Source organism: Echinops telfairi, unplaced genomic scaffold (assembly GCF_000313985.2).
Source record: "Echinops telfairi isolate 266 unplaced genomic scaffold, ASM31398v2 ScPeMD7_7469;HRSCAF=8507_0, whole genome shotgun sequence".
Classification (NCBI taxonomy): domain Eukaryota; kingdom Metazoa; phylum Chordata; class Mammalia; order Afrosoricida; family Tenrecidae; genus Echinops; species Echinops telfairi.
In genome coordinates, this window is record NW_022111372.1 from 23,789,868 (window position 1) to 23,807,880 (window position 18,013).

Below are 18,013 nucleotides of genomic sequence, written 5' to 3' on the forward strand. Positions count from 1 at the left end.
CCGTCCGCGTGCTGCGGGGGGCACCCTCCGCGGTGGGCAGCGCGCCAGAGACCCGCCTGGGCAGTCGCGGGGCACGAAGGCTACTCCTTCCCTTTTGCCCTCCTGGTTTCCTCTCGCGCCGGGCGGCCGAGCTTCCTTCGGCTGAGCTTCCTTCCCCGGGGAAACGACGCGGATCCTTGCCGGGACTCCTCGCCCCGCCCCGGCTCCCCGCCCCCGCCCCTGGCTTGGGGAGCCCCAACTGGCCGAGCCGGTGAGAGGTACGGGGCCACTCCGCGAGGAGCCGGAGGGAAGTCACGGAGCCACAAGAGCATGACCTGCCCCGCCATGTGACGTTGCCCTCCGCCCGGCAACGCCCCGCGCACCCCGCAACATGCTTCTGCGGGGACTCGAGCGCCGGTCTCCGGGGCCCCTGCCCGCTCAGCATCCCAGCCTCCGCAGGCAGGTAGAGCCTCCGGGGCAGCTCCTGCGCCTTTTCTACTGCACTGTCCTGGTCTGCTCCAGAGAGATCGCCGCGCTCACGGACTTTTCTGGTAAGAGTCACTGCCCTCCAGGTGCGACCCCGGGGACGCGGCGGGCCAGGCTGGATTAAAGTTGGGGCGCGCATGGCCAGTTTTTTTGTTTGTTTGCCTTGTGTGAGCCCTTGGCAGGGGAGCGCCCTAAAAGGAAAGTAGGTAACGTATTTGGAGTTGCCCTCTCAACTTCTCAGCACCGAACCCAGCTCTGGCTCCCGGTAATCCACCAGAGCGACCGCGAGCTGAGAAATGACACGTGTTGTCGCACTCAGTTGTGGCCAGGTGAACTTTCTGGGCGCCCACGTAAGGGAGACGTGCCCACGGGACAGCTGACTCCAAGCCGAGCCGCAAGCCAGAGGCGAGAGCTTCTTGGGTTACGCTGGTCTCCTACAGATTCGGTGAGAGATGAGAAGAAACTTGAACAGAAGGGAGAGGAGACTTCGGCCAGGACTTTACCGCCAAAAGGTACCGGGCTCCCTTATCTGATCTCGGTCTCCTTTACCCAGAGATAACGGGACTTGTTTTTGGAGGACCCAGACCTGGGCTCTGTAACTGATCTCAGGTAGTTAGTTGAGATGCAAAGTGAAAGAAGTTTGCAGGTGGATGATGGAAGCGGAGCAGCATTCTTTTAACTAGTGTTCCCACGGCTTAAGGAAAAAAAAACGTTCTCGAGTCTCCCTCTGGTGAGGCTGGAGGCTTCTGCCTTTCCCCGGCCCAGGCCAGCCCAGCTTCTGCCAGACCCAGCTTTGCATAGACCAGTGGCCCCCTCCCCGACGCAGTGCAGGGTCTTTTGCAGTGTAAGCATGGCAAAAGGGAGTCCCTCGCCAGCCCTGTTTGTACAGTAGCCTAGTACAAGGCAGAAAACACTGACAAACCAGAAGCGAAGTCAGGCTCCTAGTTTACTTACAGAGAATGTCATTGTTAGCTGAGAGCCCTTCGGTCAGAGGTCTTTGCTTTGAATATTTAATACCAAGGCAGTATTCCCACAAGGCCAAGGAAGCCAAGATATGCCTATTTGGCAAGCAAATCAGAGGCCTTTAAAAAAAAAAAAAATCAAGTACCACAGGGTCAGGACCACAGGCTCTGGTAAGTGTGCCAGAGATCTGCATCGGGTTTTTCCAGGGCTATGGATTTTTGATTTTAATAGCATCTTTCAAATTTCTGTCTTCTGGGGAACCGCTCCGAACTCTGCTGCCGGGTTGCACTCAGTGCCGTCAGGAGAGAATGGAGAGCTGACAAGCCCATTTTGGGTGACATCATTCCAACTGAATAAATAGTGCTTCAGGTCAATGGCAGTGTAACCATAAGTTTCCTTTCGCGTCTTGGAGAGACACTTAGAGTTTGTTTCTTCAGTGCAGCAGTTGTCAGGCAAGCAGCACCCTGTAGGTGACCACACACGTTTGGAATTGCCTGCAGGAAGCTATCAAAACAAATCAAACCCAAAGCACCATCCGTGGTACTGGGATTGAATCCCACTCCTGGCAACTCTGTGTGTGTGTGTGTGTGTGTAGAACCCCGCTGCACAGGGTTTCCCAGGGCTGTGTGATCTTTCAGAAATGGATTGCCAGAGCTTTTTTCAAAGGTGCCTCTGGGTGGATTTTAACTGTCCACCTCACAGTTGTTAGCTGAGCACTTAACCACTTGTGCCACCCACAGACTCCTGGAGCTACCAGCCAAACTAGAAGCCCAACTTGGATCCTAAGGGAAATGGATGCCTTGAGGCGCGTTCTTAGAAGAAAAATAAATCAGGACAGTAATGTTCCCTGCTTTCCAGAGGAAGAATCCCCTCGGAGCTTCAAACTCCCTGAGCCAGCAGTAGGTGGTGATATTGCCAGGCCCATGGGAGACCAGTCCTGACTGTCACTCCCAGCAGGTTTCCTCTGGAGACCTCAAGACTAGGATGCTACTGATCAAAAGTCTTTTTTTTCTTTAAGTGCCCTTTTATAGGAAGCAAAGAAAAATACTGCCCCCTCAAACCGCAGGCATCCTCACCTTTAAACCCAAGTTTTACATTGTGTGACAGTGGGAACTCGAAAGAGCTCTGGAAGAAAGATGCTGCCTTCCAAAGTTGGCTAATTTGACTGAATAAACGTTTAGGGCCCCCTTAGCCAAGTGAACCACAGCGTCCAAGGTTTCTAAGCTCCAAAGATGCCCGAGTGTTGGGCTGAATATTTAATTGAAGCAATGAATCCTGATCACATAACTCCAAACCCATCCCCCCTCCCTCCCCTACAGCCTTAAACCCACTGATTGCTTCCCTCAACTAGTGGTCCTGTTTGCTTTTATGGACTTGGAAGGGAATAGAGAAACCAGACTGTGGGCCCACCCCCTAACACACAACCCTGTTGAGCCTTACCACAATATCCCAGGGCTAGAGAGATAGGTTTCTAAACAAGGAAACTTCAAAAACTGGATCAGAAGGGGAGCTGGGGGTGGGAGGTGGGGACTTGGAATTCCTTGGCCCTGCCAGCAAGGGGATTCGGTGAGGCGGGGGTACCCACCCACGTGAAAGAAAGCAGCAGTATGTCAAGGTCCTCCGCCTCGTTCTCACCACAGCGTAGAGCCTCCCCGGAGGTCAGCGTTGCGGGTTTGAAGAGTGACCACCGGCTTTCTCTTCTCTGCAGCTCTTCCGTGAGCTCCATCCTAATACTGTCAGCCGGTGTCCTTTTCCTGGGTCACTGGGAATTCCAGCATCTGGACCTCACTCTTAATAAGCCAGAGGCTGCTTCAGGGGCACCCCTCACACTACCTACAAGCTTGTGATTTGTGCTAATCACCCTCAAGCTTGCTGGGAAAACAGTGCCCTAATAAGCCCCACCTTCTCCCTCGTCCCTGGAGTTGTTGAGATGCTGCCAGGGGCCACTGGGAAGCTGTCATCACTGCATTAAAAATGCATCCCAGGGACAGGCAAGAGCCATTCATGCAAAAGCAGTGACTCTGCTCCTTGATCCCGAACTCCATGTGCTTGGCTTCCCTCCATTTTCCTCCTTGGAACTCAGTTCTGTTCCTCTGACTGCATTCCCAAATTGAGGACTTGGCCAAGAGGCCCAAATGGATCACTGATTTTGAAATTTTGTTTGTAGAGGACAATACTATCCCATGGTTTTTTTTGGTCCAGAGAACATGGCAGGGAGTTAGGCCTGAAGGGTGAGGGTTGGGAAGGAGTGTGTGTTCTCGGGAGGGGGCAGGAGGGGGGTGGGCGAAGGGCAATTGCCTTTTGGTATTCTCACCATCAGACTCAAAGTAGTCTCTGCCTTTAAAAGTGGCGGAGCCCTGATAATGTAGTGGTTATTCATCGGGCTGCAATCCAGAACCACCTGCAGCTCTGTGGGAGAAACGCTGGGCATTCTACCCCTGTAAACCCACAGGGGGTCGCTGTGAGTCAGCATTGACTCCATGGCAGTGAGTTTGAGTCTGGCTAAAACCGAAGGGGCCCTGGTGACATAGTGGTTATGAGTTGGGATGCTAACTGCAAAGCCAGTCGTTCAAAACCACGAGCTGCTCTGCTGGAAAAAGACAAGGTTTTCTATCCAGGTAAAGGGTTGAGTCTCACAAAGAGGGTGCATAAGCAAATGCGGTGAAGAAAGCTGATGGTGCCTGGCTATCAAAAGATATAGTGTCTGGGGTCTTAAAGCCTTGAAGATAAACAACCGGCCATCTAGCGGAGAAGCAACAAAGCCCACATGGAAGAAGCACACCAGCCTGTGTGATCACAGGGTGTCGAAGTGATCAGGTATGAGGCATCAAAGAACAAAAAAATCACATCATTGTGAATGAGGGGAGTGCAGAGTGGGGACCCAAAGCCCATCTGTAGGCAACTGGATATCCCCTTACAGAAGGGTGGCAGGGAGGAGATGAGCCAGTCAGGTGCAGTGTAGCAATGATGAAATATACAACTTTCCTCTCGTTTTTTAATGCTTCCTCCCCCCACTATCATGGTCCCAATTCCACCTTGCAAGCCTGGCTAGACCCGAGGATGTACACTGGTACTGATAGGACTGGAAATACAGGGAATCCAGAACAGATGATTCCTTCAGGACCAGTGATGAGAGTAGTGATACTAGGAGGGTGGAGGGAAGGTGGGGTAGGAAAGGGGGAACCAATCACAAGGATCTACATATAACTTCCTCCCTGGAGTATGGACAACAGAAAATTAGGTGAAGGAAGACGTTGGACAGTGTAAGACTTGACAAAATAATAATAATTTATAAATTATCAAGGGTTCGTGAGGGAGGGGTTTAGGGAGGGAGGGGGAAAATGAGGAGCTGATACCAAGGGCTCAAGTGGAAAGCAAATGTTTTTGAGGATAATGGAAACAAATGTACAAATGTGCTTGACACAATGTATGTATGTATGGATTGTGATAAGAGTTGGACCAGCCCCCAATAAAATGATTTAAACAAAAAAAGAGTTGAGTCTCAGAAACCACAAGGGCAGTTCTATCTTGCCCTATGGGCTCACTATGAGTCACAATTGACTCTGGCAGTGAGTTTGTTTGTCTCAGTGACTTTTTTTGTCCTGTCTTTTAGACGAGGCTTCAGTTGGTCCCTCAACTCTTGCTCATGCTCTGTGTTTTGATCTGTTATTCTTTTTTTTCTGTAAGGCCAGCAGGGTCTCCTCATTCCTTCTTCCTCTATTCTTTCTTTCTTTTTCTTTATCTCTCTCTCTTCCTTCTCTAAGAAGTTCTGAGTGATTGTGGGTGACTTTAGAAGGAATGGGCTGAAACTCTTTCCGGGTGTGAATTCCGAGAGAACTCCTGGCCCTGGGCTGCCTCACTACAGTGGTCACGTGAGGGTCCGTTATTGCTGACACCATGTCGACTTACCTTTTTTCGGGTCTTCTTCATCACTGGCTTTTGGCTTTATCAGCCATGGTTTTCCCTTAGAATTCTTCAACATTGCAACGTGAAGCTTGCGTTTACATCCAGTTCTTTCCGTTTAAGAGCCAGCAAGTGTGCTCTTCCCTGGGCTTATGCTCCATCCATTTTCTAACTCCACTTTTCAATAGTTTGTTTTCGCAAGCCATCCTTGAAATCTTCTATTTGGCTCTTTTGTCTCATCATCTCTTTCTTTCACTTACGCTACTTACTCGATGTTTAAGAGCAAGTTTCAGAGTCTCTTCTGACATCCATTTTGGCATTTTCTTTCGTTCCTGTCTTTTTAATGGCCTCTTATCTTCTTCATGTATGATATCTTTGATGTCATCCGACAGCTTGACTGGTCATTTGTGTTCACTGGGTGAAGTCTGCTCTTGATGTTGTCTCTAAATTTGGATGGGATAGACTCCAGACCATATTTTAGCTCTGGTGGTTTTCTTCACCTTGAACTTGCATATGAATAATTAGTGGTCTGTTCCACAGCTGACCTCTCATTTCATTTTTTTTTCTCTCATTTCATTTTTACTGATTATATTGATTGAGTTTTCTCATTGACTGTCTCCATAGATGGAATATACATTAATTCATGTATATTCCATGGGGGGGGGCAGCATGTATAGATGTTGTGTATGTTGTTGAAAAAATATAGTTGCAATAAGTATGTTCTTGGTATTGAAAAATATGCTATATTTTCAGTTGTCACTAAAGGCCATATTTTCCAACTACAGATCCTTCTTGGTTTTCACCTTCAACATTCTACTCATCACTAGTTATCAATGCATCTTGATTGCATGTTTGGTCAAATTCAGACTGTAATTGATCAAACATGAAATCAAGATGCATTGTTAATTATTGGTGATTGGAATGCAAAAGTTGGAAACAAAGAGGAAGGAATAGTAGTTGGAAAATATGGTCTTGGTTAAAGAAATGAAACTGGAGAGCCCATGATAGAATTTCGCAAGACCCATGACTTCTTCATCTCACAAAGGTGACTATACACACGGACTTCTCCAGAAATCAAATTGACTACATCTGTGGCAAGAGACAATGGAGAAGTTCAATATCAGCTGACCGTGGAACAGGCCATCAATTGCTCATATGTAAGTTCAGTTTGAAGATGAAAATTAAAACAAATCCACAAGAGCCAAAATATAACCTTGAGTAGATCCCACCTGAATTTTGAGAACATCTCAAGAACTTATTTTATACACTGAACATTCATGACAGAAGACTTGGTAATGACATCAAGAACATCATACACGAAGAAAGCAAAGGTCATTAAAAAGACAGGAAAGAAAAGACCAAAGTAGATGTCAAAAGAGACTGAAACTTGCTCTTAATCATAGAGGAGAGCTAAGGCCAATGGAAGAAATGATGAAGCCAAAGAGCTAAACAGGAAATTTCAAAGGGCAGCTCAAGAAGACAAAGCAAGATATGATAATGAAATGTGCAAAGACCTAGAGTTATAAAACTGACAAGGAAGAACATGTTCAGAATTATCTTAATCTGAAAGAACTCAAGAAAAAATTCAAGCCAATATTGAAAGTTCTGGGTGCAAAATATTGAATGATGCAGGTAGCATCAAAAGAAGACGGAAAGAATACGCTGTCATCTTAACCAACTCCACTTTGTATTATAATACTTTGTTTTCTCAAGTGACCCTTTGATATATTCTGTTTGGCTCTTTTGTACCAAAAGAACTAGTCAACATCAAAGAGATAGCACATGAGCAAGAACCAATGGTACTAAAGGAAGAAGTTCAAGCTTCACTGAAAGCATGAGCCAAAAACAAGGCTCCATCCAGGAAAGGAGTTCCATATTTGTGTCCATTCCAAAGAAACATGACCCAATAGACGGCACAAAATATAGAACAATATCATTAATAGGCCCTGCAAGTAAAATTTTGCTGAAGATCAACAACAGTTGCAGCAGTACATTGCAATGAGCTGCCAGAGGTCCAGGGGGGATTTAGGAGAGGAAGTGGGACAAGTGATATCATTGCTAATGTCAGATGAATCTTGCCTCATTGTAGAGAATACCAGAAAGATATTTACTTGTGTTTTATTGACTATGCAAAGGAATTCATCTGTGTGGATCATAGCAAACTATGGATAGCCTTGAGAAAAATGGGAATTCCAGAACACTTCATTATGCTCATGTAGAACTTGTACATGGATCAAGAGGCAGTTGCGCAAACTGAACAAGAAATTACTGTGTGGTTTAAAATCAGCAAAGGTGTGTGTCAGGGTTAAAACCTCTCACCATACTAGGTCAATATACATGCTGAGAATGTGGATTATATAAAGAAGAAGGTGGTATCAGAATTGGAGGAAAGGTTAATAATAACCTGTGATATGCAGATGACACAACCTTGCTTCCTGAAAGGAAGGAAGGCTTGAAGCACTTACTAATGAAGCTCAAGGATGTCAGCCTGCTGTGTGGATTACATTCAATGTAAAGAAGACCCAAATCTTCACGACTGGACCAATAGGTAACATCATGATAAGTGGAGAAAAGGTTGAAGTTGTCAAGGATTTAATCTTGCTTGCTCTCACAAGCAATGCTTATTCATGGAAGCAGCAGTCAAGAGATCAAGCAACTCATTGCATTGGGTAACTTTGCACAAGACCTCTTTAAAATGTTGAAAAGCATACTTAACTGGCAGGGGAGATACCATGATCACGCAGGTGGTTTTCCCAGGGTGAGGCTTATCCAGTGCACTCCGGATGTGCTGACCCCTGTGATTTCCCCAAATGTGGGAAACTCGACTGCATAATTTGTAGTGGGGGACTGTATTCACGCTCTCCCGGCGGGGGGGGGGGGTGTGTGTGTGTTGAAAAGCAAGGATGTTACTTTGAAAACTAGATATGCCTGCCCCAAGCCATGGTATTTTTCAGTTGTCTCATAAGCATGTGAAAGTTGGACATTGAATAATGAAGACAAACGAAGACGTGATGCATTTGAAATATGGTGCTGGTGAAGAATATTGAAAGTTCCATGGGATGTCAAAAGAACAAACAAATCTGTCTTGGAAGAAGTACAGCCAGAATGCACCTTAGCGGCAAGGATAGAGAGATTTCATCCCATACACTCTGGCCATGTTGTCAGGAGAGACTGGTCTGTGGAAAAGGACATCATACTCTGAGGGTAGAGGACAGTGGAAAAGAGGAAGGCCCTCATCAAGATGGACCGACGCAGGGGCTCCAATCATGAACTCAAACAATTTTGTTCTGTGTTACATGGGGTTGCCATGAGTCCAAACCACCTTGATGGCATCTGACAGCATTTTTAATTATTTCCAATGTTCCTAGATTCATACTCTGTACATTCCACCTCCTGGTGGTTCATGAGTGTCTTCAGCTGTTTCTTCTCTTGCTGTTTGACTCGTGCCCCATAGCAAGTGAGTTTCCTAAAAGCCTTGACTCCATCCACATCTACTTGGAGGAGGCACCTCTTCCCCAGTCATCTTTTAAGTGCCTGCCAACCTGAGAGGTGCATCTTCTGGCACTGTATGAGACAACGCTCTGCTGCTCTTTATAAGGTTTTCAGTGTTTATTTTTATTTTTTTAAGAAATAGAACACCAAGCCCCTTTTCCTATTCAGGCTTAGTCTGAGAGCCCTGCTGAGCCTGTTTGCCATCGGGGACCCGACCCTGCCAGTATTTGAAATTCTGGTGGAATCGCTTCCAGCATCACAGCAACATGCAGGCGACCACAGTAGGACACACTGACAGAGGGGTAGTGGGACACAGTAGTACTTAGCGTGCCTTCATTTTACCCTAGGAGATGGAGTTGTGGAGGTGGGGAGACAGGAGGGAAAGGATGTGGAAACAAGCCTGTGAAAACAGGCTCTCCTTGGTTGGAGAAGGTCCCCAGACCTCAAAGAGACAGACTTGCATGCTTGAAAAGTCTCCCTGGGATGACAGTTCACTTTTAGCCGTCGGTAACCCAAGCAAGCAGACAATTCGTAGTCCAGCAATATAAGCCCATCCAAACAAACAAACAAAACCATGAGTCGCCCTTGGCTGGCTCAGTCACCTCTTGTGTGTCGGCATAGTACGATGCTCTGTAGGATTTTCAGTGGTCGGCTTTTGGAAATACATTGCCAGGCCTTTTTTTGGAGGCACTTCTAGGTAGACTTGAACAACCAACTTTCAGTTAGTAGTTAACGTGTTAGTAGACACCATCCAGGAACCCTAAGCCACAAAACCAGTCATCATGAAGCCCATCCTGACCCACAGTGACCTCAGATGTTCCCAGTGGCTAATTTTTAGACGTAGCTCTCCAGGAGCCTCTTGGTGGGCTCAAAGTGAGGACCTTCCTCTTAGTACTGAGCACCGCACGCAGGGCCCGTATTCACCTGACTGTGAACTTTAAAATGTGGACATGCAGTGATTCATTCCACTGACCTTGGCAGCCAGGGTGGGAGCCAAGTCCTGCGGAGGGGACCCAATGGTCCACTTTGGGGGTTGAACCTTCCTGTTCTGCTCAGGGGAGTGATGAATCGAAGCCCTCGTTACACACTGCAATCTCTTGGGGAGTTAAAGGAAATATATATATGGGTGCATAGGCTGCACCCCGTCGATCCTGCCTTTAATCGGTCCTAGGAAGAATAGGTATTGACCTCTTCTCCTAAAACTCCCAGGAGCCTCTGCGACAACCTGCGCTCTGCTGTTCCGAACAACAGAAAGCCCACTGCCATCAAGTCAATTCTGATTCATATCGACCCTACAGGACAGAGGAGAACTGCCCCTTGGGGTTTCTGAGACTTTAAAGCACCCCATCTCTCTCCTATGGAGTGGCTGGTGGCTTCAAAGCCCTGACTGCAGCTAGCTGCCCAGTGTCTCACCCACTACAACAGAGGGTCCTTCCTGGTGCTCAGACCCCAAATCCAGTCACTGCCATCAAGTGGATTCCAACTCGTAGCGACCCTACGAAACAGGCTAGAACTGCCCCGTATGTTTCAGAGACTGCAACTCTTCATGGGAGTAGAAAGCCTCATCTTTCTCCAGCAGAAGGCCTGGTGGTTTCAAACTGCTAACCTTACGGTTAGCTGTCCAACATGTTACCACATTGCCACCTTGGCTCCTTCTGGTATTCAGAGGGGAGGGCTCATACCTGCCTGAGCCCTGGCGGCAGAGAGAGCTTTGCATTGGGCCTCTACCCACAAGGTCAGCACCATTTGAAACCACCAGCTGGGAGAAAGAGGAGGCTTTCTACTCCTGCAGAGTTAACAGTCTTGGAAACCCACAGGGGCAGTTCCACCTGGTGCTATCGGTTCCCTGTGAGTCAGAACAGACTTGATGGCAACGAGTGTTACTTCATTCAGGTGTGCACGCAAGCATGCCTAGAGACCCCATCTTAGTGACCTAGGGCTACCGTGTGAGTCTGGGTTGACTGGAGAAACAAATCCAGAGCGACACTCATTTGTATATAAGAAAGAGCCTCAGGGGCTTAAGTGGAGAGCAAATGTTTTGAGAACGATGAGGGCAACGAAGGTACAAATGTGCTTTATGCAATTGATATATGCATGGATTATGATAAGAGTTGTATGAGCCCCCAATAAAACGATTTTTTAAAAAAGAAAGCTTTTTATTCAAGAGCAATTGAATATTGAGAAAACACCCCAGCCCAGTCCAGATCAAGTCCAGAAGTCCAATAATAGCCCATATGTCTGATACCAATCTCTAAAGTCCTCTTCAGACTCACAAAACATATGCAATGACATCTAATGCAGAAAGATCACAGGCCAAAGCCCACATGGAGGAAGCACACCAGCCTATGCAACCACGAGGTGTCGAAGGGATCAGGTGTAAGGCATCATCAGAACAAAAAATCTTACCATAGTGAATGATGGGGGGAGTGCGGAGTGGAGACCCAAAGCCCATTAGTAGGCCACTGGAGATCCCCTTGCAGAGGGGTCTCGGGGAGGAGACTAGCCAGTCAGGGTGCGATGTAACAACGATGAGAAATACAACTTTCCTCTAGTTCCTAAATGTTTCCTCCCCGCTCCCACTACCATGACTCGAATTCGACCTTGCAAGTCTGGCTAGACCAGAGGATGTACACTGGTACAGATAGGAACTGAAAATACAGGGAATCCAGGGTGGATGAGCCTGTGGTGTGAGTGGCGTGTGAGTGGCGAAACAGGAAGGGTAGAGGGCAAATGGTAGGAAAGAGGGAACCAATTACAAGGAACTATATGTGACCTCCTCCCTGGGGGACAGACAACCGAAAAGTGGGTGAAGGGAGACGTCGGACAGGGCAAGATATGACAAAATACCAATTTATAAACTATCAAGGGCTCATGAGGGAGGGGGGAGTGGGGAGGGAGGGGAAAAATGAGGACCTAATGCCGGGCGTTTAAGTGGAGAGAAAATGCTTTGAGAATGATGAGGGCAATGAATGTACAAATGCGCTTTACACAATTGATGTGTATGGATTGTGATAAGCATTGTATGAGCCCCTAATAAAATGATTAAAAACAAACAAACAAACAAACACAAAAGAAAGATCACAGGCCAGTGGGTGGGAAGTCTTATGGATCCAGTGGCCTTGTAAGCATCTCAGTACTGGCAGGAGTCTCCACCGGGCTCCTTCAACTCGGGGCCCTAGCTAGTCCATGTGTCTTGTCAGCTGCAATGTCTCCCAGGGAGTAAGCCTGCTTCCTGCCTCCAGTGAGCTATTTATATCCTTAGCGCCTCCCAATGAGGTCATCAAGCTGTGACCTTATTGACAGGCTAAGCTCCACCCCCTTCTCGCTTAATACTGTCCAATTGACTACATAACTACCACAGCTACTGTGAGTAATTTAAAGAAATGCACGCTCTTACCATCCAGGAGGCTAGAAGCTCGAGCTCCGGGGGCTGGCTCTAAGGGAACCTTTCTGTTGGCTCTTGGGGGAGGCTTGATCTCTTCTAGCTTCTGGGCTGGATTCCCGTATGATCTCCATGGGGCGTGCCTCCATTTGTGTTCATTTTTCCGCATTGCTTCTGGCTCTATGGGTTAGGAGCTGGGCTGTTAACCATGAGATTGGCAGTCCAAACCCACCAGCCCCTCTCAAGGAAAAGATGAGGTTGTTTTCTCCTGCCAAGATTTACAGCCTTGGGAACCAGGAGTTGGAACAGCTTGATAGCAATAGGTGGTGAGACTGTATGACTAATCTCCTCTTAGAGTTCAAGAGCCATTCAGTTAAGACACGCTTTGCACTGATGGGGCCTGACCAACCTAAGAAAACTCTGTTCCCGAGTGGAATTTACATTCACAGGTCGAGGGGCTAACACATATTTTTAGAGGACACAGTTCAATCCCTAACATCCCTTCCCCCTCTGCCTAAGGTTACCACCAGAGAGACCAGGACTGTATGAGGGGCTTCAAAATGTTTGTGGGAAAATGGAATCCAGAGACAGTGGGATCCCCGCCCCCACCAGCCTTTCGAAGCCCCTTCATATTTTCCCAGCTGGCGGGTCACCACCGTCTCCCTACGCACACTCACCCACACACCTCTCTGTTTTCTTATGCCCTAGTCAATCATCCTCCTATTCAGGGGTTGTCTTCACATTCAAATATTTCGTGGCATGCAAAACCAGCTTGTAACCAAAGGAAAACAGACGGGGTGTCCGCGGGAGGGGTCCAGCTGCCACAAAAGAAAAAGAGACGAAGAACAAGCATGTGAACGCACTCGTCTGTTTCCATGGAAGTCTCTCCCTTGGGAAAAGGGAATGCCGGCTCTTTCTGTAGTGAGGAAGAGGGGTCTCATCAAGAAGTGATCTAGTAATTGATGGTGTTAGCTTCCCGGCACTTTATTGGGAAGGGCAGCTTCGTAGCAGCTTCAGGGGCGGACAGAAAAGGAGGGAGCACTTCACCTCATAGCAACTGGATGAGATAAGTATGAGTCTTCTCACAGCTGAAACACCAGGCTCACTTGCCGACGGCCACCCAGTAAAGAAGCATAGCAGAGTCGTTTGTTCGTTTGTGTGTAACACCTGGGCATGAGCCTGAGGCTGCACCTGGCTGAGTGTAGACCTGTGTGGTTGTTGAGTGAGGACAAAGGCAGAACGCAGAGTGTCGAATTCTTCTCGATGTTCCCTGAGTGACCACCAGTGTTGCAATTGTCCACCGAGTAGACTGAGTCTTATCCATCTTGTCCATCTCTGCCTTAAGCCTCTTTCATCACCACCCATCCAAAATGGGTGCATGCACAAGGCGAGCCAAAGGGACGCAGGAAAAAGTATTAGAGCTTCTGTTTCTTTTGGAAGGAGCGTTGGGGGCACTGTTGGGTAAGCATTGGACTGGTAACCTCAAGGTTGGTGGGTCAGACCCATCAGCTGCACCGAGGGGAAAAGATGAGGTTGTCTGCTTCCGGAAAGATTTATCTCCTCAGAAACCTATAGCCTCGGTCACTGTAAGTTGGAGTTGGCTTGTTGACAATGGTGGCGGTGACTTTGGGAGCTTTACTTAGAATTCATTCATAAAAGTACATATCAACAGTAGAAGGGCATGCCATTTATAAGTAAATGTACATGTCCTGGAAGTGTGTTCTCGGTGTTTTTGAGCACCAGAAGCCATGCTTTAAACAGCACGTTGCCGTCGTCAGTTACCACAGAGCTGGCTCCGACTCAGGGCAAGCTCGTGCACAGCAGGATGAGTGAAACGCCACTCGACTCTGTGCTGTCTTCCCAAGTCCTGGTGTTCTCAGGTCCCAGGTCCCATCCAACCTGGACAACCCCTCTTCCAGGACTGCCCTGGATACTGGTCTGTTGGGATCCAGAGAGTTCTCAATATCTGATTGTTAGAGATTGCCGGGCTTTTTCTTCCTCGTCTGTTTTACTCTAAGCTTCACTGAAACCTGTCCACCATGGGAGCCTGTTGGTGCTTGACATGTTGGCGCATTACTTCCAGCATCATGGCAACACACCGGCCACCACAGTAAAGGCAACCGACAGATGGGTGGCGGCACATTAGCTTAAAAACCAACACACAAACCCGTTGCTAAGTCAATTTCAATTCTTAGCAAATGAGTAGGCCTGCTCCGTGGGATTTACAAATCTGTCAGACTTCGTAAACAGTGTGTGTTAGTCTGGGTAGACTAGAGAAACAGATTCATAGGCACACATATGTGTATAAGAAAGAGCTTTATATACAAGAGCAATTGAATATTGAGAAAATATCTCAGCCCAGTCCAGATCAAGTCCATGAGTCCAATATTAGCCTATATGTCGGATACCGATCCATAAATTCCTCTTCAGACTCATGAAACACATGTAATGATGCTGGATTTAGAAAGCTCACAGGCCAGTGGGTGGAACGTCTTGTGGATCCAGTGGCAGTAGAGGCATCTTGGTGCTGGCAGGGGTCTCTAAGTGGCTCCTTCAGCTCCAGGGCTCTAGTGCAGCGCCATGTGGCTTGTCAGCAGGAATGTCTCACAGGGAGTGAGTGTGTGCCCCACCTCCAGAGAGCTATTTATCTCCTTAGTGCCTCCAAATGAGGTCATCAAACTGTGACTTGATTGACAGGCTAAACTCCACCCCTTCACTTTTAATCCTCTCAAATTGACAACAGATTATGTTACTACCACACAGTGTCACATCTTTCTCTGGTGGAGCAGTCAGTGCGTTGGGTGTCAGCTGGGTACCTCAAAACAGGGCTTTGAACCAGTTCTAGTTTGACCTCCTGAGAATTTGCATTTTCTCCCAGAAATTACAGAGTCGCAATCAATAGTTTCATAAGATCCCAGGTGATTTCTAGAGATTCCTGGATGACCTTATTGAAATGTTGATTCTAGGGTGGAAAGGCAAATTCTCAGCAGGGGGTTGAACCAGAATAAACTGTTTCAAAGCCCCGCCTTTTGAAATCTTGAAAAAACACCACTATAGAGATAAGGAGAGGGGCTCTGGTGGTGTAGTGGTCACACATTGGGATGCTAACTACAAGGTCAGCAGTTCTAAACAACCAGTCAGCTCTGTTGGAGAAAGTCAGGGCTTTTTACGCTCATACTGAGTTACAGTCTCAGAACATCCCCCTCCTCCCCAGCGGGGGCAATTCTACCCTCTTCTGTAGGATTCCTATGAGTCAGAATTGACTCGATGGCATTGAGTTTGGAGTTCCCTCTGTTATTTGCCCCTACTCTCTGCCCTGCCCTCCCTTTGCCAGCTCCCCAGTCTGTCATAGAAAATCCACACTCCTGCCATTTGGGCTGAGCAATGGACCTAGAGGAAGAGGGAGGGAGGAGAGGGGCCACTGATGTTTGAATGATAGTCTTAGTATTTTAATGAGGCTCTTGTTGGTACATGTTTCTGTAAGGAAATAACCTCTCTTAAAATAAATGCTAGAGTCACCCAGACTGCAGTGCTGGAAGGACTGTCTCAGGTGTGAAGGATGGCTGACCAAGCGACTCCAGTTGGTTTTGAGTTTCCCTCTTCCCTTTAGGGTTACTTCACCCATCCCCTTTACTGCTGTCAGCCCTAACCTGGGCCCTACACGTGCTCTGTCTCCAGAGAAAGCGATGGCCAAAGCATAGGCCTTACACTCTTCACTTGACTTCCCTCAGCTCATGAAAGAGAAGCTGGTAAGTTAAAAATACCATTGACTTCTCCACCACATAGCACACTGTGTGCGACCAGATTTTAACATTGGTAAAGCGGGACGCCATTGATAAAACTCATATCCTGGCAAAATAGCCATATGGCAGCTGAAAACTGTATACATTAGCTTGTTGTTCATTCTTTCCAAAAATCGGGACTTTTTAAAAATGCCACGGGACGCAAGACAAATTAAAAATATCGGGACTGTCCCGCCAAAAGTGGGACGTCTGGTCACCTTATTCTAAGTACTTCTGTATATTAATTTATCTGGTCCTTTTATCCCTATGAGGAGGCTACTATGACTATTATAATGCATTGAAGAAACTGAGGCAAAGAGAAGTTAAGTAACTTTTGGGGATTTGGACCCAGGAAGCGTCACTAACTCTAAATAAAGAAAAGAAAACAAATAAAATGAAATATAAGTAGTTGAAAGAGATGTCACTTCTGTAATGGTTATCTCTCAGTGAATCAGAGCCCTCTCTCCCAGGATTGGTGAGTAGTGTTCATTTTATATCCTCTCTAAAGATAGAACCGCTGGCCCTGTCCCCCCAGAAAATGGATTCCAGAATAGACTGTGTAATCTGTTTCTGAGACCTTGGGGGAATTGATGTTCTGAATGTATTCCCTCCACAAAACACTTAGAACTTCTGGATAAAATTGAACAAACACCCTTAAATATGTGTGTGTTAGTACCCAAGTATGAGAAATAACCAGAAAAAAAGGTGAAGAGGGAGCAGAGAACCAGAGAAGTTAGCTGGTCCTTCTCTCTGGCCTTAAAATCGTGTTGATAACCAGAATTTGGCAGCTGTAACAGCACAGGAGACAAAACACTATCCCACTGTAAGGTTAGGAATGAAAACTAAGACCTTCAGATAAAACCTGCACCTTGAAGGGTTAAGCCTTATGAAGAGAGGGTAGAAATGAACCAGCCTTCCTGCAAAGAAAGATGACAGAGAAATGTGTCTCCGTCTGGGCTCAGGGCTGTACCCACTGCCATCGAGTTGGTGCTGACTCAGTGACCCTGCAGGACAGGGCAGAAACGCCCCTATGTGTTTCCAAGTCTGTAACACATGGGAGTAGGAAGCCCTGTCTTTCTCCTGAGGAGTGGCTGGCGATTTCAAACTGCTAACCTTGCAATTAGTAGGGAAAAAAATATATCCCATGAGCATATGTAGCTACAGATGTGACTGACCAGGAATCTGAGTTTTGATCTGTATTACTTTCACTGAGAAAGCCAAGCTGAGAAACTAACATAGAATTGTCCAAGTTTGGTAGTGTATCAGGGCGCCTGGGGGGTGGGAGGGAAACACACATAAATATCCTCTACTTAGAAACATTGTCTTGCTGATAATAAACACAAAATTCAAAATTACATCCTGTGAGCAATATGTTGCATTAAAAATTAACAATAGAGTTCCCAAGACTTCAAATAATAAAATGATTACAATGGTGGAATAAGTATATTTAAAACACATAGAAGTAAAATAACAAATTTAAAACCTGAGGACGAAACAAGAGACTAGCAAGAAAGAACAGGGGACCCCACAAAATGGATTTTTTTCTTTTAACCCCAAAGCTATGTCTTTAAGTCTTTTTACAAAACAACCTTATCACTTTCAAAGTACTCTCCATTGCATTTAAGACATTTGTCAAATCTGCGATTTCATTCTTGGAAACATTTTTCAAACTCGTGTTTGGATGGCTGACAGGACCTCTCTTCTTTTTTTCTTCACCTCTTATATAGTCAAATCGCTGTCCTTTCATGTCCCTCTGCATTCAACAAACAAAAAGCAGTTGTGAAGAGCGAGGTCAGGTGAGTAAGGTGCGTGGGGCAAGAGAAGCATGCTGTTTTTCACCAAAAACTGACGCACTGAGATGGCTGGGAGAGCAGGTGCATTGTCATGGTGGTAAAACCAGTCCCCCGTCTGCCACAAATCATGTCTTTTTTGTCACTCACTGTTACACAAGCTTTTCAGAACCTCTTTTTTTTTTTTAACATTTTATTAGGGGCTCATACAACTGTTATCCCAATCCATACACACA

At 46.8% G+C, this 18,013-nt stretch overlaps 1 protein-coding gene and 1 non-coding gene across 4 annotated transcripts in view; both read left to right on the top strand.

The window, feature by feature from the left end:
• The first annotated feature begins 336 nt into the window (after window positions 1-336).
• Window positions 337-18,013, top strand: part of EVA1C (eva-1 homolog C) — a 93,376-nt gene continuing 75,699 nt past the window's right edge. For all 3 annotated transcript variants that reach the window (XM_004711290.2, XM_045284939.1, XM_030888838.2), the window contains exon 1: window positions 337-530. In XM_004711290.2, the coding sequence (XP_004711347.1) occupies window positions 371-530 (160 nt within the window). In that variant the 5' untranslated portion in view covers window positions 337-370. The remainder of the gene's footprint in view (window positions 531-18,013) is intronic.
• Window positions 8,039-8,199, top strand: LOC115873665. Its single transcript, XR_004048554.1, has one exon. It is a non-coding gene; the product is annotated as a U1 spliceosomal RNA (small nuclear RNA).